We start from the raw sequence: 20,981 nt of genomic DNA, 5'->3' as shown, positions 1-20,981 counted from the left end.
TCTCTAGGGGTGAGTTGCATGCGAGGTTGCTACCTTTTGCTGATCGTATAAGTCAAGATTTGGAGACAGACGTCACTCTATCATTCTAGCAGCGCAGGCATCGATCAACGACATCACTCATGCCAGGTGAACTATGCAACCTCACGTGACCCTGTACCACACAACAACGTCACTTCATAAGGCATGCGATTTCAGGTGCGCAGTCGCAATCTCACTCTGAAGTGCTGACTCGCAATGTTTTCACTCCCACCACTTCACATCATCAATCAGTTTCAATCCACATGCTTCTCGTGCTTCTTCTACCTCCAACGCACCTTCACGCGCTTTCAGCAACATGGCCGAGCCCGATCCGATGAGAGAGCGCCGAAAGCGGTACCGCAAGTCCCTCACTCACTACAGTGAGTCGTCAACCTCATCACAGCAAGACTGCTCCGACTTGCCGGCCAGTGATGTCCCATACAGCCAGCCCAATGCTTCTCGGTTGAGCTTTGGCTCGGACGATCCTTACGGTACGTCGTTCACCCTTGACAACCGCAAATGCAGACATTGACGAGATACAGCACTCCCGCCCCTACCCCCTTGCGACGAAGAAAACATGACAATCAACGAGCCCAAGAAGCAAGCAAGAGGCGCCACCGAGCGCGAAGAGACCGCCGAGCTCCGCAGCTTCTTCCAAATCGACCGCGTTCGACCTCAAGATCTCCCCTCCCCACCTGACCCGCGGAGCTTCTTCGACTGGGACGATGGCACAAGCGATGGCTCCTCCACCCGCCTGATGGAAAAGGGCGACATGCGCGCTTTCAAACGAGCAAACAAACGCACGCAGTATGCAAGAGTCTTTGGGACGGGGGTGACGGTTGACGATTGGATGGAGAGCGCGAGGAACTACTCGAAGAATAGCGGGAGTGACGGGTCTGGCTCTCTGTCTCGTCGCTCCAAGCCGGAAGATCCACGCAAGAGGATGAGTGTGCTGAAAGTATTCGATGGTCCGATGTGGACTGATGAGGATGGTTAGTGTGGCATGCTTGCTTGAGGTGAGCTCACACATCACTTTGGCTCGCTGACTGACGTTTGCAGATGTGGCGAGATCGCTTGGCCGAGCGAAGGATGCGACTACGGGTCCAGATTCCTGGCCGTTGTACAGCTCGTCCATCGATCCAGCGGCTGGCTTTGATCGCGATGCGAAGTTTGCGACCCTGCCGAATGGCTTCCGCTACATTGACTGGAGTAAGAGCAACAGCACGCCCAAACCCGGCAAGCCCAAGCGCGGACGCGATGTGACTCCGTTCTTCCCTGCGTTGTCTACTGCGAGCCTCCATTCGAGTAGTCCTCCAGACGAGCTGGTCGGCATATTCGCTCCCCGAACGCCGCGTACCGATCGTTCTGGCACGCACACCTCGCTCAAAACGGCTGCCTCTGGCTCCACCACAACGCTGTATACCCGATCCAGCCTGGAGAAACGAAATCTGGCAGAGTCACGCAAGCCGTCGGGAGAGAGCATGATTACTGGCAAAGGTGTAAGTGATCCCTTCATGAATTTTCCTCCCCTCCCCTCACTGCCCACTACGCCCATGGTGGATCGAAGGAAGGTGTACGGAATGGATCAAGGAAGCAGCACCGGCCTCGCTGCCCTGATAAGAGACGAAGAGATGAAGCTGTCCTCATCCCCACACCTACCACGCCTGAGTCTCAAAACTTCGCCATCGCAACTCACTTACGACACATTCATCCCCACGTCGCCAGAGGCTAGCTCTCCCGCCATTTCCGATGCGCAAACTCCCACTCGCTTCAAAGGGTACCCGCGCGGACCGCAGGACCCAGAGTGGGACGAGGCAGTCAAGCGTGTAAAGAAGATGGTCGCAGAAACGGAAAAGCGCGAAGCGCTCGAAGCCAGCAAGCAAGCGAAGGAACTCAGCGTGCGCGCCAAGAAAGCGCAGAAGCTGCGTGCGGGCAAAGCGGCCATTATGCGCGGGAGTCAATTCGGGTTCGCGACAAGGAAGCCCATTGAAGACATCACCGAAGAAGAATTCGAAGCTGTGGGAGCCTTCAGCAATGCGGCGGCGGCGGCGGAGCAGGTGACGCCGAAGGGGAGAAAAGTCAAGACGTTGGGGGCGCTGTTTACGAAGATGAGGGGTTCGGCGCTGGAGAGGGAGGAGCAGGTTGCGCGCACCAGGACGCAGCTGGAGAAGCACAAGTCGTTGGAGGTTTTGCTCGCTTCTTCCACCCCTGGAGGAGCGTCGAGCGGAGACGAGGAGGACTTGAGGCACTATGATGAGGTGCTGCGGTTGTTGAAATGCGATGAGTGGCGGCAGGAGGAGGAAGGGAGGTCCCCGACGGTGGGGAAGATGCTGGAGCATCGCGCGCGAAGATCAGGGAAATATGGCATCCTGCCATCGCCTGACAAGATGGCCGTCTCGGCTGGCAGTGATGTGGAACCGCACTCGATTGGGCTTGGCATCACGACAAACGATAAGGTGCCGGCCCCCAGTCCTTCAGCACACACGTCGTCTACGATGACAAAGAGTCCGCAGCTTCAAGATCTGGTTGCGGAGTATGTTCGAACGCCACGCGAGAAAGACGATGCTGCGAACGAAGATGGCAGCAGCTGGTGTACTGAGAGCGTTTACTCGCAGGATGAGGCATATGAGCAGAAGCACGAGACGTTTCTCATTGACGACAGCTCGCCAGAAGGAGCATCGGCAAACGACTCACCTGACTTCACGCCACACGGCCCTGTCGGAAACATCGACGGCAACGAAAGGAAGGGCGAGCCCGAGGAACTGGATGCCGTCCCAGCACCCCTCAACATCAAAGTGTTGAAAGTCCGACCAAGCTTGACACAGTTACGGTCCACAGATGCAGGCTCCTTTGCACCAGAGCGTCAGGGCTCGTTTCGAGCGAAAATTCAAGCAGCCAGTCGGTTGCAGAAGGTCGTCATTGGGAGCCGGAGTCATCCTGCTTTGCGTGCGGCGGCTGAGGAACAAGCCTTGTTGGATGAAAGAGCGAAGCTTCCCAGAAGCTCTACGATTCGCGCGAGGAGCGAACCCTTCGATGCTGAACTGGCATCGATGCCAGATGTGCCGATGCATCAGACTCAGCAGACTGCGCTCACAGAGCCAATACCACAGCGCAAATTTGCCTCCGATCATACACCAAGTCCGAAGAAACTGGTATCCTGGCAACAGCAATCACCACTTCCAGGCAGCGGCAGCAAAAGCGAACAGCCAGCAAGACGTGGACATTCAGAAACTCCGCGCATCCGTCGGTCTGCCCCCTTTACTCCTCGCGTGTGGCTCCGATTCCCTCAAACACCCCAACCACCCCTTCACATGGAACCACGAGAAAGTCATGTGCCGCCAGATCCACACTCCCGATGACGAGAGTGCGCCATCCCCTCCACGAAACCTGGGCAACGCCTTCGCGCAAGCACAAGAACAACAATCGACCACTTGCCCCCTCTGCGGTGCACAATGCTGCCACTTTGCGCGCCTGCTCACCACCTCGCAACGCAAATCTACCGACGTCACAGACGCCGTGATCAAGAATCAGGCTGCGCGTGGCTTGCAGCAGCTTCGGAGTTTGCATCCTAATGGCGTTGAAGACTACGATACTTTCTTGCCTTGTTTTGGGTGTGGGACGCGTGTTTGTCCTAAGTGTGCCATCAGGTGTGGGGAGGCGATGTGTGCTGCTGTTGTTTGTGGGCGGTGTGCGGAGGGGGCGGAGAGGTGTCCTGTGCATAACTTTTTTTGATGATGGGAGCATGAGAGACGAGGGGAGGATGAGCATTGGGCGTAGGACCGACTCGTGGTGAGCTGGGGGAAAGGAACTTGGGACGAACTGGCCGCTCAAAGGCAGGCCTGTCTACATAACGACTCTAACGTAATGCAAATGATCATTCAGCTCTCCTTCTCGCCATCCTCTTCTTTGTGCTTGACGAATAGTTCATAAAACGTAGCCGTATCCTCCGCTCCTTCGACACGGACACCATTGATGTCGAAAGTAGGCACACATGACACTCCATCCTCTCTACCTCGGGCATCGAGCCGATCAACTTCCTCCCCATACCTCCCTTCCTCCAACGCAGCCAACGCATCCGATGCAGAAAATCCAGCAGCAGCCTCAGCACATTCCGCCAAGAAGGAGTAGGAGGTGATGTCAGCGCCAACTTCGCACCACCGGAAATAAAGCATCTCGATCAGCGCTCGCTGCGCTTCGGAGCCTTTGGAAAGACCCACGGCGTAGATTAGACGGTGGGCAGACCGTGTGCTCCCAATTTTGCTGTCAAAGGTGAAGTTGATCCCGTGATTGCGGCCGATGCGCACCACTCGCGTCTTAATGTCGCCAGCGGCGTCAGGGCCTAGAAACGAATCCAGGCGTTGCTCGAGGGGGACTGGGACGGCGGGTAGGCTGCGGTCGCGATAGTAAGGGCGGAAGGCGAGGTGGAACTCGTCATGTCTGGCGCCCGGATATGTCTTCTGGAAGAGAGCAATGGCTTGGAAGAGGGTACGGTGGCCGATGTATGACTGCGGGATGCGGGTTAGGATGGATCGGTGGTGAGCTCGTCGTGTTGAACTAGACGCACCCAGGCACAGATGATGTCGAAGTAGATTGTGATGGTGTGTTGGATCATCTTCGTTCAATCGCTTCATCAGTCATTCTCGGCATTCTGTCTCTTGACAGGAGATTTGAGTCCGATCGTTGGCTCAAGGCATCATCTGGCTTTGCAATGTTGCAGCCTTATCGAAATAAGCTCGGAGTGCCAACGGCTTCGTCCGGCGCTAGGATGCACCTTCACGTTTGATCTCTTTGCACGCGACCTCCTCCACATCTCGCCGAGACACCTCTTCGGCGTCGGCCCTGACGTGCAATGGCTCAACCAACCCTTCCTGCACCTTCAGCACCGTCAAAAAAGCGAAAGGATCCGCCCATCAACTCCGCATTCAGACCACACGCGCAAAAGAAACAAAAGACGGACCATCGAGCCCGACAGCGCGATGCCCGCACCCTCAGCACGCAAACCACCTCCAAAGCCTTCCATAATGGCGCCCTCGATGTCTCCGCCTTCATCAAGGCGCGTGAGTATGAGATCACCGCTCTGCAGCAGGGCATTCAGCGGAGTGGGCACGCGAACAATCGGAGAGCCTTTCAGCAGGTCCCGAAGGAGCTCAGAAGGAGGACGGCGAGTCATAATGCGAAGAAGGTGCCGAAGAGGCTGAGGCGGAGGGCGGAGAAGGAGGTATGTGCGTGCTTTGTTCAGTGTCATGGACGAGTGGAGACAGGGTGCTGATATGCTGGTAGATGATTGAAGACAACACGCCTACGGTCACTGCAAGAAGACGAAAGCCTACGGGGCATATGCGATTACGTCTGGACACCATGAAAAGACTGAGGGCTCTCGGTGCACAGAAAAGAGCGGCGAAGGACAAAGCAAAGGAGGGCAAGGCAGATGCAACGGGACAACCTGATCGTGCAGCCGCAATACTTCCTCGCAAACCGAAGCTCAAAAAGCAACCGACTCTTGCCAAACCTCCCACCCCAAAGGCGAGATTCCGCAAGCGTCAAATACACAAGTCCTGGCTACCTACGCATCTCTTCCACACAAAGCGGGCGCACATGACTCCTCCTTCTGCACCGCTTTGGAGGTTCTCAATTCCCCTTACGCCTACGCAGAAGAGTTATCGTCCAACTCATCGAGCTGCAAATGAGCGGGGTGCGGTTGCTTGGGATATGAGTTACATCGCGACCATCGCATTGGAGGGCAGAGAGGACAGTATAGAATCTCTGCTCCGAGGGTTGAGGGTGGATATGGCTCAAGGACGCGCGAAATGGAAGAATGGCACGAGATGTCGCGAAGTGTGGATCTACGGCCGCGACTCGAAGCATCCCATTGCGCCTGTCACGATCATATGGTCCGCTTCATCGACGGTGGAAGTGCAGCCATCGTCGAGGAAGCGAACGCTCTTCCTACGCATGCACCCTTCAGCGTTTACCCAGACATGGGAGGAGGTGTTGAAAATGGCACGAACAGCTAAGCCAGCTGTGACTGTCGAAGATCTCCGATTCGAGATCGGCAGCATAGACATCACAGGTCCAGGCAGCACCGAGGCATTACTGGCAGCACTGTGGCCGACGCAGACACCGACCGAAGAAGTCAGCGTGGAGAAGACGTGGGCCTCTCTCCTTGGACTTACGAACCCTGCATCACTCCCTGCCGGCGCAATGCTAGCTTTCGACACGCAGGATCCGAGACTGCATCATCCGCCACGGACGGTTCAGCCTCCAACGTCTCAACAGGAGTACGACAATCTTTTAAGACTGATCGCCGAATGGCCAGTCGACCGCCTGCTTACCAACCCTGTCATATTCGATCGCATCGCCCGACAAGAAGGGTCTCGTCTTCCCTCCCAGAAAGCAATCAACCGTCGCAAGTCTCTCGCAACGCCTGGAGCATATCCAGAAGCTATCGCCACGGATCCCGCGATTCCAATTCTCCTCTACACCACACCGGACAGCGATCGAAGAACGCAATCCACCTGGACACTCCTCGCACCTTGGAAGACAATCCAACCGATCTGGTACAGCATCCAGTATTACCCGCTCTCCACCGGCCACCAGCCTCGGTTCGGAGGCTTGAACGAGAAACGACAGCTTGCCTTTCAGCGTGGGATTGCGTGGTTCCCGGCCGACTACCCCGGTACTGATGCTGGGTGGGAGTGGGAAATGCAGGAAAGGAGGGTGAGATTGGAGGAGTGGAAGAAGAGGCCGAAGGCGAAGAGAGTCAGTTGGGAGAGGGTGGATTTGGGGGGCGGGAGGAGAGGTGAGGTCGGGGATGGGCTGGCGTGTGACTGGTCGTTGCTGCTTCGTCGAGAAGAGGCTGCCGTTGCCAGAGAGGAAGGACAGGCTACCACCCGACCCGAGGGGCTTGCGCATCTCCCGCCCGCGCATGCGCGCGAGGTGTTGAGCAACGCAGCCAGCACATCACCGAGTCCGATCGACGGCAAGCTCGCCACCATCCGTTTAACACTGATCACCCGCGGCGTCCCACAGACATGTGCACGCATCTATCGTCTACCACGAACCGACATAGCCCTTCGAAAGTCCTGGCTCACGCTGCTCGAAAAACCCAACGGAAACCATAAACACCACCTCCCAACTACCGTCGCTCTACCCAAAGACGCCTCGCCTCATCTACTCCAACGCCGCCTCGCGCAGTCTCTCCTTTACACCGCCCAAGCAGGCGAAGAGACCTACCCATCTTGCCCAGGAGAAGAAGACCTGATTGGTTTCGTCACTACGGGCAACTTCAATTTGGCGGAGGGAAAGGGGACGGGCATGGGGTGTGTGATGCTTGCGAAGGTGCTGGAGGATGTGAGGAGTGGGGAGGATGAGGTAAGACGGTTGTGTGTGGTTAGGAATTCCGGGGAGGGGATTGCGAGGCTGGGGAGGTGGGAGGTTGTGTAGGCTGTTGGTTCCGCCTGTTCCCTGCATGTACAGCGCACCATGTCACTTGTTATGAATGAGAGCGACGCACAGCAGTCGTGCAGTTGTCAACGAGGCACAGCAGTCGTCCAGTTGTCAACGAGGCACAGCAAGGCTGGTTGTTTCCCGCCAAGCGCGAACGAGGACCAACGCCGGCCCTAAGGGAAAGCTTAAATCTTTGCCAATCCCGACGACCTGCGCGCCCGTTGAAATTGCGGCACAGCACCAACTAACGCCGTCCACGCGCCTCCGATCCTGGTGAACGTTGCACAAAGTGGTCGATCTTGAACGTCTACTGCAATTAGGTGAAAAGTCGGCGGCTCGGGGCCGAAACCTTGCCTCCGCGTCGTTCCTCATGAGCCGCACACCGGCCAGTCTTGACGTCGCTCATCGGCGCGCATTGCTTCGCCCGAATATTCCAGGGGTTGCTGCTGCGGCGCCTTACCTCAGGTGGGCTTCAGCATGACGAACCAGACGGCTTGGACCTCACCGACAGCACGCAGTAACGAGCGAGACGAGGCGTAATAACGAGATGTCTCGTGATGCGCAATTCCTGTGGCTGCTGCAGGAACAAGACACCCTCGCGCCATTTCTACCTCATTGGGTGCAGTTTTCCGAACATTGTTCTCCGTGCCCATATCTTCGACATCGCGCGCGCCTGGGAGCAAACTCCGACACGCTGGATGGCTGGACAATTTGGAATTCGACAAAGCTTCAACTCGGCTAGACGCCAAATACAGTCTTCGGCATCATGCGCATTCAACCAAGACCAGCACAAGAGCCGCGCAGCCTAGCAACCTCGTCACTGCGGCGCATGGAACCAAGTTGCAAAGATCGAAACTTTAACCGCCCTGTGTCGGACTCCCCGCCAAACTCTGTCTAGCGTTAAGCCTCATTGACACTGACGAGAACGTGGCGTCCGCGCGATGACGATGAGCCGCCAAAGCTACCTTCCAAGCGCTTCCTCCACGCTCCTGTCGCCTGCCTAAATGAGCTGCCGGGCGTGAAATTTGTCAATGCCATGCCCTAACGTCGGACTGGTGTTGAGGCATTCGTCACCAAGCTCCCAAGCTGCTGGGGAGCTTGCACCTTGCTGCTTTTGTAGATCACACCATGGTAAATGTGGTGCCACCATGCCGCATGATACACTTGGTGCGGCGAGTGCTGTCAACCCCACGTCAGTCCGGCGGGAATCTCCACGCGCTAAAGAGGAAACGAAAAATGTGGCTTGGCTCGGATGCCGCAGCGCTTCTAGAATGGCGGAATGGAAGGAGTGGTTGGCCGCTCTCCTACTCTCCTGGTAACTCACGGCCACTAGCTCGCAGAGACCCAGGTCTCGGCACCGATGGGCACAAGGCTACGTTGCTGACACTCGGGCCTCTCGCGTAAGCGCAATCTGCCTATTCCTGCAAGGCCGCAGGCCGAGACACGCCTCATACGCCTCACAAACGCCTCATTCGTTTGGACTTGCCAACCCCCGGCCAGTGCCGGCCCACGACTTCCTTTTCTTGGCGGCGGCAATGGACAGCAGCATGGACACCAAGCAATAATCTGAGAATACACGACGCATCTTGGACGTTCTCAGCGGCGCACCGTCCTTGCTTACGTGGAAGCCCGACCTGGCGTGATCCTACCAGGAGAGTTTCACGCATTGAGCTTAATGCTTGTTAGCGTAACACAGTAGCCTGAGCCCAAACATTTGGGAGAGGACCGAAGGCAAACTCACGCCGCCGACGCACAGGTTGTCGCGCTGTGGCTCATGGGGAGGCGTCATCCCCTCGTTCCGCTCTTCCGAATCCATTCCTCTTGCATAAAGTGAGCATTTCGGGCGCGGCGCCACATGCAATCGCCAACCTGCAGCCGGTCTCAAGGTGGATCCTCGAGGACGGTGCCTCTTCAACACCAGGCCAAGACAGGGGTCTCTCCCTTCTGCCGTGCGCTATCAACGGCTCTCGGGTCTCCTGACGTCCATTTACCTGACCGCTCTGACTACGCCATAGTGATTCGCACATCCCCACAGCCCATTTCCTCCCCGTCCTGCTGATTGGCAGGAGTGACTACATAAGTGGCGACCACCCAACATCATCCCGGGTTGGACTGTGTGCCGCATTCATACCTGACACTATTGTTTGTTGGCTTTCCTCCACACACTCGCCGCACATTCGATGGCTTGGTCATGGAATGGGACAGACTCGACTGCTTTTCCTTTTCTCCTATACATTGGCGCCCCCCAGAACCCGGACCTTTCTCCATGCCCATCACGTTGAGCGCAGAATTTCGTTGCGACCATCGGGCGAAGGCGAGAAGCAGACTCTCACGCATTTGGACGATCGATCTGGTTCACGGCGGCGGAAGAACAACCTGCATCATTCCCTAATCTCTTACTCTTGCGCACGCCCAATTTCGCTTATTGACCTCGTACATGGCACCGCGACGGCGGCAAGACAACACTCCAAGATCGAACTCAACGTCGGACCAAAACGATGCTCAAGCATCCAGTGCAATCAGAGGCGTGAATAGCGGCGGCGGCGGACGAGTCGCGTACGACATCCCATCACTTCCCATCCAAGGAAACGCAGGTGGCATCCGACCAAACAGCGTCGGCGGGGTGCGAATACACGCTTCGCAAAGAGCCGCCTCCGCGCCGCAAATGGCTCAGAGACAGCAGGCGTCTGACGCGGAGGGCAGGAGAGTAGGGAACAGGTTGGGCTACAGACGCGCATCGGTCGCTTGTGGTAATGCTCCTTTCCCCTAACCTGGTCGCGTGCTTGTTTACATGGGCGTGCGCGCGCCAGCACGCGCCAATACCTTATCGCTGACATTCATCAACAGCATGGTGCCGCCATCGAAAGATCCGCTGCCTTCGCAGTTCCGCAGATCCGCAAGAGCCGTGCCAGAACTGTCAGGCGTCCGGGCGAGAGTGCGTTTTCGAACCGCCGGAGCGCCGAGTCGGATCAGAAGAAGAGTCGCCCGCCTCCAACAATGGCGAATACTTGTCGACTGCCAGCCGCACTCCGGACGACGACGGCTCGATGGATGGAGAGGGACACTTTTACCGGCACCCGCCTCCACTCACGAGCGGCCCCCCGAATTATCCGTACCCCATGGCCCCCGGTCATGCAGCAGGTGAGTTCGCGGTACTTGAATATCTTCTGGTGCAGCTCGTGATCTGACCAAACATCCACCAGCCGGACCAGCCTACGCCCATCCTTCTCCCCTACAATCGCCAAACAGCGACTCCTCGCCCTGGCAATATCCCGGCACCACCATCCCCGGCATAGGCCACCCACAATTCCCACCCGTGCTCTCATCGTACCCACCACAGCCGCCGTACATGCCCTTCCACCAGCCCTCGTCCAGCGCCGACGTCGCCCCCTTCCACTCCACTTACGCGCCTCACGATCCCCATTCCTCGAGTCCATACACGCCCACCGCGCCGCAGCCGATGTGGCAGACGAACATTCCTTTCCAACACGCGCCGCCAGTCCTTTTGACCCAACCATACGCGAATGAGTCGGCTTTTGCTCCACCGAGCCAGCCGTACGCGAGTGAATCAGCGTTCGCTCAGCCAGCCCCGGCGTACGCGAATGAAACGGCCTTTGCGCCGCCGCTGATGATGCCGGGCCAGGGGTTGGGTTTGCGATCGCCGCACCAACAACAGTTCTGGCGTCCACAACAGAACGACACATACGACCCTTTACGACCTGAGAGCGGCGATGCGAGTGCGCGTCTAACGTACGATGCTTATGGTTCGTCGCAATCGGATGGCAGTGATGCGGCTGCGCGTCGAGCGAGAGGCGGCGGGGAAGGGAAAAGACGGGCGCATTGAGGGATTGAACAACATTTGTTCGCGTCCATGTCGGATGGAGATGGTGTTGCGAGCGTGGCTGGCTGCGATGTTCAAGCTGGGATCGCAGTATTCACGGCGGAAAGACACACATCCGCAACATATGGCAGGAGAAGACTGGACAGGAGAAGCAGAGAGACAAATCGTACTCTGCGCGACGATGCGCCGTCGCGACGTCTCGACAGGACGAGTGCATTCCGGCTGTATGTATCTGGGGGGCCACTGCACAGCGGCCATTAATCCATTTCGGTTGTCATGGATCTCGGTGGGCTGGCATTGGATACAGGAAGACTTTCGGCATCCCGTTGTGTACGATGGACTACACAAATGTGTACGATGGACTACACGAGGAGCTCGAAGTGCCAGAAAGGCACACTCAATCTATCATGAATTGCCTACTTATGCCATTGATGTGATCGCACAATGACGAAAACAGCAAGCGACGTTCCGTTGTGATTATTCGAGGCCAGAGCCGCAACGACCAATTTCCCCAAGCGTGCATGTGGCATGTGACGACCAATTACTGGCGCCGTACCGCCGTCTACTAGTCCAGATCGCGTTCCGCGTTGGAGGGAATTGGGCGGGCGATGACGTCTGATCATCACGTCTGGGGCAGGCGAGGGAGGGGGCGGGGCTCGCAGCAATCGCAACGTTTCCTCCCTCGACCTGTATCACTGCTGTCTTTGCTCTCTCTTTCTCCAATTTCTTTTCTCGACACGCTCTATATCAAGACTACTCCATTTCAGAGACCATCACACAAGAAGACTCAGCATCAACCGCAGACATGACCGACAATCTGTACGTCACCTCCTGTACATCGCAATCTCCGTGGAGAGGACTGCCCGACTAATAGACTGCTCCTTCTATCCACAGCCGCCAAAGCGCCACCGACAAGGCCGGCTCCGCCCTCAAGCCCGACAGCGAGAAGTCGACCGTCGAGTTGGCGCAGGACAAGGCGAAGAGCGCAGCGGACAGCGTGGCCTCTACTTTGCAACCTGGTAAGCAAGCCTCGCTGCTCCTCCGGTGCCGTGTGGCAGAATGTGCTGATGGACGGGTGTTTGCGTGATTGCAGAGGGCGAGAAGTCGGCGACTCAGAAGGTGAATACCCCGACAAGCGTTGTGCATCGAAGGATACCTGCTGACACGGCCTTACTTGACGCAGGCCACTGACACCGTCTCCGGAAGCGGTTCCGAAGGCAACACCTACCTTGAGCAGGCGCAGGAGGCGCTGGGCAATGCTGCTCAGCAGGCACAAGAGACGTTGGGCCACGTTGTCGAGCAGGCCAAGGAGGCGTTGGGATATGGCGAGCAGCCGCCGAGTACGTGATCCCCCTTCTGCATCCTGCCTCCAGTCTATGAAGGATGGGAGAAACGAGGAGATGTGTGCTAATGTGTGTGGGACTCGTAGAGTAGGGAGTGGATGGATGAAAGGAGACCGATTGGTCTTGTGTGATGGAGGAGTTGGTGGGGATGGCTGTAGAGAAATGCTGGATCATGTAATGGGCAATCTCAAGACACGCCTGCGCGTTCGTCCGACGTCGTTTGTCCAACTTCGTCCGATGTCGTTTGTCCAGTTTCGTCCGATATCGTTCGTCCGCACGCTGTCCGATAACTCCCGCGTGACAAGGTTACGAACGTTCGATTCGTGGTTCAATGGAACCTTTGGACCACGATCTCGGAGTGGAAAACCGGCGCCGAATGATGAGTTAGGTATAGGGTCGGGAAATGCAGAAGCTCCGCTCCGACTCGGTCTCCCACGCGCGCGGATGACTTCACTTCTCTCTTTCTCTTCCATCATCCCTTCACTCGTTCGCAACGCCCTGCTCTCTTTAGCCTCATTTCACTGCGATTGCGAGGCCGCATAGCGTCATTCTTGCTTCTCTCGCGGTCTCGAATCCACGAGATCCCTGGCTTCTGGCTGGCACTGGTATGAACTCTCTTCGGCTGCCCGCCCCGATCGCCCATTCCACATCCCGGCAGATCAAGCGTGGCGCTTTCGGCTTCTACATCTGGTAGCCGGCGACATCAATAAGCCTTCCAGCCTTCTGACAAACCGCGCGCTGCCCTCGCTGCGTCCACGTCCTCCGGCCGCCTCAATCGACTGAAGCGTCGGTAATCATTCGCTTTCGTCACTCGCGGAACATGATGGCATTCTGCCTTCATCGGCATAGCGCCTCCATCCGCCAATCATCCTTCGAGTATGTCCAGCGTTACCGGTTTCTTTTCGGGGCCTTGCATTGTTGTTCATGTCCGTCCATCACACGACCCTGGACTTCGAATCGTGTCTAGATCGTGCGGTAGGTGAAACGTTCGCTATATAGGGCCTGCATACTGGTCGGCTCTTCTTTCTGTCATCCCTACCCCTCCATTGTTTCCTCATCTCCCATACCGCTACTGCATGACGCTACTCGCGCATTTGCAGCTGCGACTACTCTTTCCAGCAAATGAGCCGCGTGCCACCAACTACTAGATCAGACACCAGTGGTGAAGCCAGCTCCTCCTCCACCACATCATCCTCGCCTTCCGTTCCCGCCCTTGTGCCCCCGACCGCGCAAGCACCGCCTGCGCCAGGATCCTGGCTGTTCTCCCCACAAGCGTTAGATGACGCGAGGCAAGGTACGTGCTTGGCCATCTTTACATCTTGATGATTCCAAGTCTGACACACACCAGGCTACGTATCGCCCTATCCTCCTGTGCCACCAACGCTTGCAGCAGGAGGACCGGCCGGCGGACCGCCAGCAGCGAGCAGCTCGGGACCAGGAGCATTGTCCACCATCCCCGAAACAGTTCCGGATTCTCTTTCCAAAGACACCGAGCAAAGTGTACGTGCGCAGCGACCGCAGAGGCGTCCTTCTCGGACCGCCTTGCCACGATTTCCCTCAGGTCCGCAAGACTTCCCCATCGGTCTTTCCACTGACTTGAATGCCCAGCGAGCGCAAATGCTGGCACTTGCCACCGCTCTCAACGAACGACGCATAAACACCATCGGCGAGCTGCGGAGAATCGAGCGGGACTTTCCCATCCAAATCACTCCCGATTTCACGCAATCTTTGACCTTTGCTTGTAAGTCTATGCCGTTCCACACTTTTTGTCTCCAAACTAACATCTCGCACAGGGCGCAACTACGTCAATTCCAACAACCTGCTCACCGACCTCCGCCGTCTCACCCGCAACTACCCCTTCAGCTCCGAGTGTCTGACAGAAGCGAAGAAGCGAGTCGGTGAAGACCCTACCTCCACTCGCTCCTGGAACTACTGCTGGCTCGTCCTGGCCAAGATCGAATCCGACGAGCTGATTCCCACATTTGCCAAAATGCTGGCCGCCGATCCGAGGATGTGGGGTGGTCGTGTGCCAGAGGATGGTGTTGAGGCGGTGGAGAAGCTTACGGCGGCTTTTGTCGAGGAGTGGACGACGGCGCTGGAGTATATGCTTCGCTACTGGGACACGGATCCCGTGAGACGGTGAAGTGGAGTGCGTTTCGTTTGCTGTTTGCATTTGGGTGGCTTTGGCATTTTCATTCATTGCATGTGCATTCAGCGAGGCAGGGTCAGAATTGAATTTCACGCTATGCTAACGTTTGACCGAGATGGAAACCTGACAAGTTGCAGGAAGTGTCCGTCAGCCTTCCGAGACGGTTTCATCAATGCTCAGTACACCGAACCCTTCTCGCCTCGCGCCTCGAGCTTAGCATTCACCACGCCCGTGTCCTTGAAGATCTTCACATGGCTGCACTTCAACCCCTCATGCGGCGCCCCGGGCACCTTGACAAGCTCGTGATGAAAGAACACCGGCACCAGCACATCCCACTCCTCCCCATGCGAATCCTTGACCTTCTGCTCTCCCTTTGCCGCCTTGCCAGTAAGATTGGCCGCCACATTCGCCTGCGTGTACGTATCGTACCCATCCTCCGACTCAATCGCGATCAGCGTAAACACATTATGCTTATACTTCGCAAATGGGCCCTTGTAAAACTTCTCGATGGCGTCCTCGTAGCTCTCCAGCCCTTCATCCCAGTGCTCGCCGTCGGGCGTTTTGATGGACCACGAGTCGACGAAGAAGTCTTCTTTGTTGCTGTGGTCCGGCTGGTCGAACCATTGCGCTAGGGCTTCGATGAAGCGTAGCGCGGGGTGTTCGCGCGTCTCTTTGCCGAAGTGGTTGTGCACTACGTAGGCGGGTTTGGTGTATGCTTTGGACATGGCTGGTGTGGGAGGCTGAGTGCTGAATTCGATCTGGGGAGCTTTGGGATTCACGGAGACTCGGTGAACGGGGAAGTGTCGGACGTAATGCGAGACGGCGACATGTTTTATACTCGACGCAGCTCAGAGCTCGCATCGTGACCTCTTGCATGCATATCGTGGTGCAACTTCCTCTTCCGGTATGTGCAGCAAACCTACGTCTGCTCGTCGGGCACCAGAAAGCTTGACTGTCAACGCTAATGGGTGGGTTCGACGGACTGTTGGTGCTTTGCAAGTGAGATGGCGCGAGAGTACAGGTGTGGTGGAATGCAGGGTGGTGTGGTAGACGCCACGTTGTCAGCCTCCGCGCGATTGACTGGAGTTTCTACAAACCTTCATGCTTCGACCGCGTCTGTTTACATTACAAGTGTCCAGAGCAGAAGGTCGCCGCGGGAGAGGAGCTCGTGGCGGGACGGGGATAATGCGCAGACCGTCATCCGCCGTAAGCGATATGTAGCTGAGCCTGTGATGAAAAGAGGCCCACATCGATTGTTGCTGGTTAACAGGCTGAGGTTAGCAAGCAATGACTAAAAGTCAGGACGAGTTCGAAGTTGCGAGCCCTACGAGCCTTGCGAGCCACCAGCACCCAACTCTCTTCCAACTTCACCCCAACTTCCAGCGCACTTCCATCTCCAGCACATTCGAACAAATCACACATTCAGTCTATGACCTTCATCTCATCGGGCAAGTCTCGGCGGGGAAGCGGAGAATGTCAGGCAAATGGAATCTACGATGCACCATGCGAGCTCAGCAGCCTCTAGCAACACTCCAGTCTGGATTGCACGGCGTATCCTCGCCATTCTGACAACAGTCATGCCCGGGTGCGGGATTGCCTGCCCAAAATGGAGAAAGTGGCAGATTGCGCAAAATCCGAGCGTAATGTTCAATGCAACGTCCATACCTGCGGCGAAAGTGATCGTTGGCGACCTCAGCTGGCGCAAGCTTCTTCTACTCCACCCGCTCATGCTGTCATTGGCGAACTGTTTCTTCCGCTCCGGTTATGGTTCCCACAAGAAGAACCACACTCAGCGCTGCCCTCTGTTCGCTTGGTCAGCATCTCACCTTGCATGTTTCTCCCGTGGAAGTGGAGTGAAATCCCGCCATTGCCGTAAAATGCTATCTCGACAGCGCAACAGACTCTGCGAACTAGCCCGGAACTGGTAGCGATGGTCGTTGGAATTATTGCGTGATCGCCATTCCCACGGCAAGAATCTCGGGATGCTACCCCGCTACGTAACCAGGACCGGACCCTGGCGCATGTCAGCCTGCCACCATGGCCGACATATGTAAAGGCGTCTCGGCGCCGAGAAAACAAGCTCTCTCGGCAAGGCTTCTTTGCATATCCCACACGTCTCGACATGGCCGAAGTCACTGATGACAAGACTGCAAGCGCGGTGTATTCCGACCACAATGGCTCAAGCGAGGACGGCCCGAGAAATCAGGGCGCCGGATATGCCATTATCGAGCAAGAGTACATCATTCCCGAGGTTGGCGACGGCACGCGGAAAACCACCACCCCTCGGGAGTACTGGGCGTTTGCGCTGTACAACTTGGGTGCTACCGGGGTTGGCCTGGGCAATTATGCGGGCGGTCTGCAGCAACAACTGGTCGAGTCTGCCCACCCGAGCGGATACCTGGACTGGCCTTCGAAGACCTCGACGAGTGCTTTTATTCTCGACCTCAATGGCATCATCTTTGCGGTCCAGGTTGTCATTCTGCTGGTGATTGGACCGTATGCAGATTATGGACGTTGGCGCCCCTGGATTCTGATCGTCTGGACAATCATTGCCATCGCTGCCTCCTTCGCCTTCCTTGGATTCAGCAAACCCTCTCAATGGAATCTCGTGTCTGGCTTCTATGTGCTAGGCAACGTCGCAGTCAATGTTACTGGTTCCTTTTACTTCGCTGCCTACCCCAGCATCGTTCGCGATCTGCCTCAGATGCAAGAATCGGAAAGACAAGTGTTGGAAGGCACCAAGACTCCCGCGGAGCACAATCAGCTCGACGGCCTGGAACGCTCGAGGCTGTCCAACTGGACCTACGTCTTCTCCGGCCTGGGCAGCACTGCCTTCATCCTCCTGGCCCTCGCCATCTCGTATGGTATTGGGTATCAGACCATCCCGGAGAATGACCGGATCTTCGGCGTCGTGACTGCGTACTTTGGTGGAATTTTCATCCTCACGTCTATCCCATGGTTTCTTCTTGACCAACACCGACCAGGCTCGAGGCTGCCGGACAATACCAGCTGGCTTACTGTGGGACCCAAGCAGATCTGGGAAGCCGCGAAGAATGTGGCACACTTGAAGCAGACGTTCCTCTACATCCTGGCCTATTTCTGCCTTGCGGATGCCAGCTCTACTTCGGGCAACATCGTACAGATCCTGCAGAACAACACCATCAACTTTGACACCGTGAAATACTCTGGCCTCTACGCTGTGGTGTATGGGACCACGGGCAGTACGTTGATCTCCCCCCCTCTTTTCGCCGAATGCTGACACGCAACCCCGCAGTTGGTGTCCTTGTCCAGATTTGCATCCAGAAGAAGTGGAAGATCACGCCCAAGACCATGTTCATTTGGAACACTGTCCCGACTATTGCCGTCAACATCTGGGGAATTATCGGTATTTGGACAAACGCAATCGGCTTCCATCACGAATGGGAATTCTGGCTGTTTCAGGCATGGATTGGTGGCGCTTCTGCCGCCTGGCAGGCATACTCGACCACGCTGATGGCGGAGGTGTCGCCGGCCCCCAAAATGTACATCTTTTTCGCCTTGTTCAATACCGTCGGCAAGACTTCGTCGTTTGTCGGACCCTTCATCTCTGGAGCCATCATTGACGATGCCAAAGGGAACAACAACGCTGGGTAAGTTGGTTGCATGAAACGGCGATGTTGTGCGTTTGACCTGTGTCCTGACTGCCCACAGATTCTGGTTCCCGTTGTTCCTCAGCCTGCTTGGTCTTGGCTTGCTTCTGTTCGTCAATGTCGACAAAGCGAAGCAGGATTGTGCCAAGTTCTTGGAGCGCGAGCGTGACGATTTGTACAAATCCTACGGACAGCGGGGAGATATCCAGGTGGAGGTTGAGGAGCGGAACCCGTCTGTTACGGTCGACACCAAGGAGGCAGAGAAGGAAGACTAGTCTAATCAAGAGATATCGACTGCGCATATTGGGGTTCGGTCTCGAGGCGTTTGAAAGCTGCCACTAAGATGGAAAGAGATCTGATGGTGGTATTGAGGTACAGAAACGCGGAGGATGACGGGGAGTGATGGCAGTGCACCAGGTCAGCCGAAGAGGAATGATTGTGTGGCCGAGATCTTTCCCCTGCATCCGAGAGGGCTACTTCGTGGCAATGGGGGCACGTTTGTCATGATTATCGGGAGACGGGCTGCAAATACTTCCCCGCATTCTCGCCTTTACACCTCATCTTTTACCGCGCTCAATGACTCCCTTCCTCGGAAGACTCTCATAAGTCGACAAAGCCGGGAACGAATAGCCAGCTATACCACCTGCTTAATCGGTCTGTTTGAAATGCCACCCCTATGGAACTGCTTACGCTGTTGATCGCCGTGGCTATCGTAGCTGGGTCTTGGGCAGTATGGGCCCATAGCCGCGGCGCCGCAGATGCACGTCTGCAAGCACCAAACACCCCACTGAGCGCAGTCAGCGCTGCGTTGCTTGAGGACCTGCCTGAAAGCGTGTCCACAGAGGGCCAGTCCCAATTCGCAGCCTCCGTGGACTCTTACTGGGCTGACCAGCAGCGTGAGATCGTGCCCGAGTGCGTCGTCAAACCGCGAACCGATGCCGAAGTCTCCATCGCCGTAAAGATTATCAATGATCATTTCACACAGGCTATTTCTCAGGGCCGGGAACCGCTCAAGTTCGCCGTGCGCGGTGCGGGCCATTCTGCTATACCCGGCTTTTCCAACGCTGCAGGTGGCGTTGTCGTTGACTTGAGTCTTCTCAATCATGTTGAACTATCTGCCGACCGATCGACTGTATCTGTTGGCGGCGGTGCGAAATGGGTCGATGTCTCGCGAAAGCTCGACCCTCTAAGCCTCGCTGTCGTCGGCGGAAGGAACGGCGATGTTGGCGTCGGTGGACTGACATTAGGAGGTGAGACGGACAACGCCTTACCGGAGGATTGAGCGGCTACAGAAGAAGCTGACGTTTCATCCAGGCGGCTACTCATTCTACAGTCCACGCAAGGGCTTTGTTTGCGATAACGTCGCCGAATATCGAATCGTGCTGGCTTCTGGCGAGACCACCACAGCCTCTGAGCAACACAATCACGACCTGTGGCGCGCTCTCAAAGGCGGTGGTAATAACTTCGGTATCGTCACGAACTTCACCTTGCGAGTATTTCCAAATGGCAAGCTCTGGGGCGGCTTTCTCTACATGTCGTCTAGCAAGATCGATCAAACGCTTCACGCATTCCACCGGTCGCTTGAGACCTTTGACGAGTATGCAGCCGGTCCGCTCGTTTGTATTACCTGGCTTCAGAAAGTCGGCTTTCGAATCATCTCCCTGCATCTAATGTACACCAAGCCCGAGGTATGGCCCACATTCTGGCAACCATTCAAATCGATTGGCCGGCTGTGGAGCACGACCAAGATTCGCTCTCTCACGAGCGCTACGGAGGAACTGGATAGCGTTGCTCCTGCACGACCACGGTTTGTCATGCTCGGTCTCTGTCCGGGGATTCATACTGATCGCTGTGCAGTAAGCTGCACATGTCCACAGTCATCAAGAACGATCTCGCGACACTGCAATTCGCCCACAAGGTCTTCGAGGAGAAGATTGGACGTCTAAAGAAAGTCAAGGGGATGACGTGGACTCTGGTCTTCCAACCAGTTCATGCCTCGTCCATGCAAAAAGGCCGGGACAATGTCCTGGGTCTGCAAAATCGCACCGAAAATCTGGTTGTGGTACTGTTTGCCGGCGTCTGGGAGCAGGCGCTAGATGATATGCATGTCAATGAGACGGCAAAGACGGCGCTGGACACGATTCGGCGTTACGCAGCTGACCGGGGAATGGCGGACGATTTTTGCTACGTGAATTGGTGTCCCAATACCTCGACTAGTCCCTTTCTGTCTTACGGGGCGGAGAACGTGGCATTGCTGAAGCGTGTGGGTAGGGCAGTCGATCCCGATGGATTGTTCCAGCGCGGCTGTGTTGGCGGGTATAAGCTAGTGGGTGTAGAGGCATAGTAGCGGTGATGACTACTCTCCTCTCCTGCATCTCTGACTCTTTTCCTCAGGCGTTTGACAACCGTAGAGCGCCTTCGTTCCTTTGCGTGCGCAAGAGATGATCCCGACAGGCAGCGCAAGAAGCGGACAGGCAAGAAGTTACGAGATCGCAGTGCTGCCGACCGGTGATCTCTCTCAGATTAATGTAACTGCTTCGAGGCTTGTTTGGCAA

General features: G+C 56.4%; 10 protein-coding genes across 10 annotated transcripts; 6 read left to right on the top strand and 4 right to left on the bottom strand.

Annotated features, from left to right (window-relative positions):
• Positions 1 to 334: 334 nt before the first annotated feature.
• Positions 335 to 3,750, top strand: BDY17DRAFT_327326 (uncharacterized protein; the record flags this gene model as incomplete). The annotated part of the gene is made up of 4 exons (XM_033737654.1): positions 335 to 509; positions 561 to 1,010; positions 1,078 to 3,170; positions 3,202 to 3,750. 4 exons carry the CDS (start codon positions 335 to 337, stop codon positions 3,748 to 3,750), a joined length of 3,267 nt encoding a protein of 1,088 aa, XP_033585917.1.
• Positions 3,751 to 3,829: 79 nt separating this feature from the next.
• BDY17DRAFT_303707 (thioredoxin-like protein) lies at positions 3,830 to 4,703 on the bottom strand. The gene is made up of 2 exons (XM_033734624.1): positions 4,583 to 4,703; positions 3,830 to 4,523 (listed from the first exon to the last, which is right to left on the bottom strand). The coding sequence occupies exons 1-2, from the start codon at positions 4,628 to 4,630 to the stop codon at positions 3,897 to 3,899; spliced, it is 675 nt and encodes a 224-aa protein (XP_033585916.1). The 5' UTR covers positions 4,631 to 4,703; the 3' UTR covers positions 3,830 to 3,896.
• Positions 4,704 to 4,815: 112 nt separating this feature from the next.
• On the top strand, positions 4,816 to 7,613 carry BDY17DRAFT_303706 (ribonucleases P/MRP protein subunit POP1-domain-containing protein). The gene is made up of 2 exons (XM_033734623.1): positions 4,816 to 5,236; positions 5,299 to 7,613. The coding sequence occupies exons 1-2, from the start codon at positions 4,868 to 4,870 to the stop codon at positions 7,459 to 7,461; spliced, it is 2,532 nt and encodes an 843-aa protein (XP_033585915.1). The 5' UTR covers positions 4,816 to 4,867; the 3' UTR covers positions 7,462 to 7,613.
• A 2,635-nt stretch (positions 7,614 to 10,248) lies between these two features.
• BDY17DRAFT_36759 (uncharacterized protein) lies at positions 10,249 to 11,613 on the bottom strand. The gene has a single exon (XM_033738310.1). It carries the CDS (start codon positions 11,166 to 11,168, stop codon positions 10,434 to 10,436), a length of 735 nt encoding a protein of 244 aa, XP_033585914.1. The 5' UTR covers positions 11,169 to 11,613; the 3' UTR covers positions 10,249 to 10,433.
• A 393-nt stretch (positions 11,614 to 12,006) lies between these two features.
• Positions 12,007 to 13,097, top strand: BDY17DRAFT_303700 (heat shock protein 9/12-domain-containing protein). The gene is made up of 4 exons (XM_033734622.1): positions 12,007 to 12,124; positions 12,200 to 12,324; positions 12,399 to 12,424; positions 12,489 to 13,097. Exons 1-4 carry the CDS (start codon positions 12,111 to 12,113, stop codon positions 12,651 to 12,653), a joined length of 330 nt encoding a protein of 109 aa, XP_033585913.1. The 5' UTR covers positions 12,007 to 12,110; the 3' UTR covers positions 12,654 to 13,097.
• A 523-nt stretch (positions 13,098 to 13,620) lies between these two features.
• BDY17DRAFT_36658 (uncharacterized protein) lies at positions 13,621 to 14,882 on the top strand. The gene is made up of 4 exons (XM_033738309.1): positions 13,621 to 13,942; positions 13,997 to 14,148; positions 14,257 to 14,389; positions 14,442 to 14,882. Exons 1-4 carry the CDS (start codon positions 13,771 to 13,773, stop codon positions 14,789 to 14,791), a joined length of 807 nt encoding a protein of 268 aa, XP_033585912.1. The 5' UTR covers positions 13,621 to 13,770; the 3' UTR covers positions 14,792 to 14,882.
• A 91-nt stretch (positions 14,883 to 14,973) lies between these two features.
• On the bottom strand, positions 14,974 to 15,522 carry BDY17DRAFT_313198 (uncharacterized protein; the record flags this gene model as incomplete). The annotated part of the gene is made up of 1 exon (XM_033735694.1): positions 14,974 to 15,522. One exon carries the CDS (start codon positions 15,520 to 15,522, stop codon positions 14,974 to 14,976), a length of 549 nt encoding a protein of 182 aa, XP_033585911.1.
• A 645-nt stretch (positions 15,523 to 16,167) lies between these two features.
• On the bottom strand, positions 16,168 to 16,467 carry BDY17DRAFT_303697 (uncharacterized protein). Its single transcript, XM_033734621.1, has one exon. It carries the CDS (start codon positions 16,458 to 16,460, stop codon positions 16,239 to 16,241), a length of 222 nt encoding a protein of 73 aa, XP_033585910.1. The 5' UTR covers positions 16,461 to 16,467; the 3' UTR covers positions 16,168 to 16,238.
• Positions 16,455 to 18,987, top strand: BDY17DRAFT_271508 (autophagy-related protein 22-like protein). Its single transcript, XM_033731951.1, has 3 exons — positions 16,455 to 18,018; positions 18,072 to 18,426; positions 18,488 to 18,987. The coding sequence occupies exons 1-3, from the start codon at positions 16,920 to 16,922 to the stop codon at positions 18,699 to 18,701; spliced, it is 1,668 nt and encodes a 555-aa protein (XP_033585909.1). The 5' UTR covers positions 16,455 to 16,919; the 3' UTR covers positions 18,702 to 18,987.
• Position 18,988: 1 nt separating this feature from the next.
• BDY17DRAFT_303695 (uncharacterized protein) lies at positions 18,989 to 20,970 on the top strand. Its single transcript, XM_033734620.1, has 3 exons — positions 18,989 to 19,676; positions 19,741 to 20,233; positions 20,284 to 20,970. Exons 1-3 carry the CDS (start codon positions 19,103 to 19,105, stop codon positions 20,768 to 20,770), a joined length of 1,554 nt encoding a protein of 517 aa, XP_033585908.1. The 5' UTR covers positions 18,989 to 19,102; the 3' UTR covers positions 20,771 to 20,970.
• The last annotated feature ends 11 nt before the right edge of the window (positions 20,971 to 20,981 follow it).

The sequence above is a fragment of the Neohortaea acidophila genome (genome assembly GCF_010093505.1).
Source record: "Neohortaea acidophila strain CBS 113389 unplaced genomic scaffold BDY17scaffold_11, whole genome shotgun sequence".
NCBI classification, from domain to species: domain Eukaryota; kingdom Fungi; phylum Ascomycota; class Dothideomycetes; order Mycosphaerellales; family Teratosphaeriaceae; genus Neohortaea; species Neohortaea acidophila.
Note: the sequence above shows the minus strand (reverse complement) of the source record. Positions and strands in the feature narration are given on the sequence as shown.

What these genes read in the sequence shown, in the direction of transcription:
- BDY17DRAFT_303707 (XM_033734624.1), bottom strand. Translation starts at nt 4,630, where the DNA reads ATGATCCAACACACCATCACAATCTACTTCGACATCATCTGTGCCTGG. An exon ending in TCGACATCATCTGTGCCTGG is followed by an intron (nt 4,524 to 4,582) that starts GTGCGTCTAGTT and finishes CGCATCCCGCAG; the next exon opens with TCATACATCGGCCACCGTAC.
- BDY17DRAFT_303706 (XM_033734623.1), top strand. Translation starts at nt 4,868, where the DNA reads ATGGCTCAACCAACCCTTCCTGCACCTTCAGCACCGTCAAAAAAGCGA. An exon ending in GGCGGAGGGCGGAGAAGGAG is followed by an intron (nt 5,237 to 5,298) that starts GTATGTGCGTGC and finishes ATATGCTGGTAG; the next exon opens with ATGATTGAAGACAACACGCC.
- BDY17DRAFT_36759 (XM_033738310.1), bottom strand. Translation starts at nt 11,168, where the DNA reads ATGTGTCGTTCTGTTGTGGACGCCAGAACTGTTGTTGGTGCGGCGATC.
- BDY17DRAFT_303700 (XM_033734622.1), top strand. An exon ending in GGCCTCTACTTTGCAACCTG is followed by an intron (nt 12,325 to 12,398) that starts GTAAGCAAGCCT and finishes GCGTGATTGCAG; the next exon opens with AGGGCGAGAAGTCGGCGACT. An exon ending in AGAAGTCGGCGACTCAGAAG is followed by an intron (nt 12,425 to 12,488) that starts GTGAATACCCCG and finishes TACTTGACGCAG; the next exon opens with GCCACTGACACCGTCTCCGG.
- BDY17DRAFT_36658 (XM_033738309.1), top strand. Translation starts at nt 13,771, where the DNA reads ATGAGCCGCGTGCCACCAACTACTAGATCAGACACCAGTGGTGAAGCC. An exon ending in CCAAAGACACCGAGCAAAGT is followed by an intron (nt 14,149 to 14,256) that starts GTACGTGCGCAG and finishes TTGAATGCCCAG; the next exon opens with CGAGCGCAAATGCTGGCACT. An exon ending in GCAATCTTTGACCTTTGCTT is followed by an intron (nt 14,390 to 14,441) that starts GTAAGTCTATGC and finishes CATCTCGCACAG; the next exon opens with GGCGCAACTACGTCAATTCC.
- BDY17DRAFT_303697 (XM_033734621.1), bottom strand. Translation starts at nt 16,460, where the DNA reads ATGGACGTTGCATTGAACATTACGCTCGGATTTTGCGCAATCTGCCAC.
- BDY17DRAFT_271508 (XM_033731951.1), top strand. Translation starts at nt 16,920, where the DNA reads ATGGCCGAAGTCACTGATGACAAGACTGCAAGCGCGGTGTATTCCGAC. An exon ending in GGTGTATGGGACCACGGGCA is followed by an intron (nt 18,019 to 18,071) that starts GTACGTTGATCT and finishes GCAACCCCGCAG; the next exon opens with TTGGTGTCCTTGTCCAGATT. An exon ending in AAAGGGAACAACAACGCTGG is followed by an intron (nt 18,427 to 18,487) that starts GTAAGTTGGTTG and finishes GACTGCCCACAG; the next exon opens with ATTCTGGTTCCCGTTGTTCC.
- BDY17DRAFT_303695 (XM_033734620.1), top strand. Translation starts at nt 19,103, where the DNA reads ATGGAACTGCTTACGCTGTTGATCGCCGTGGCTATCGTAGCTGGGTCT. An exon ending in CGGTGGACTGACATTAGGAG is followed by an intron (nt 19,677 to 19,740) that starts GTGAGACGGACA and finishes CGTTTCATCCAG; the next exon opens with GCGGCTACTCATTCTACAGT. An exon ending in GTTGCTCCTGCACGACCACG is followed by an intron (nt 20,234 to 20,283) that starts GTTTGTCATGCT and finishes ATCGCTGTGCAG; the next exon opens with TAAGCTGCACATGTCCACAG.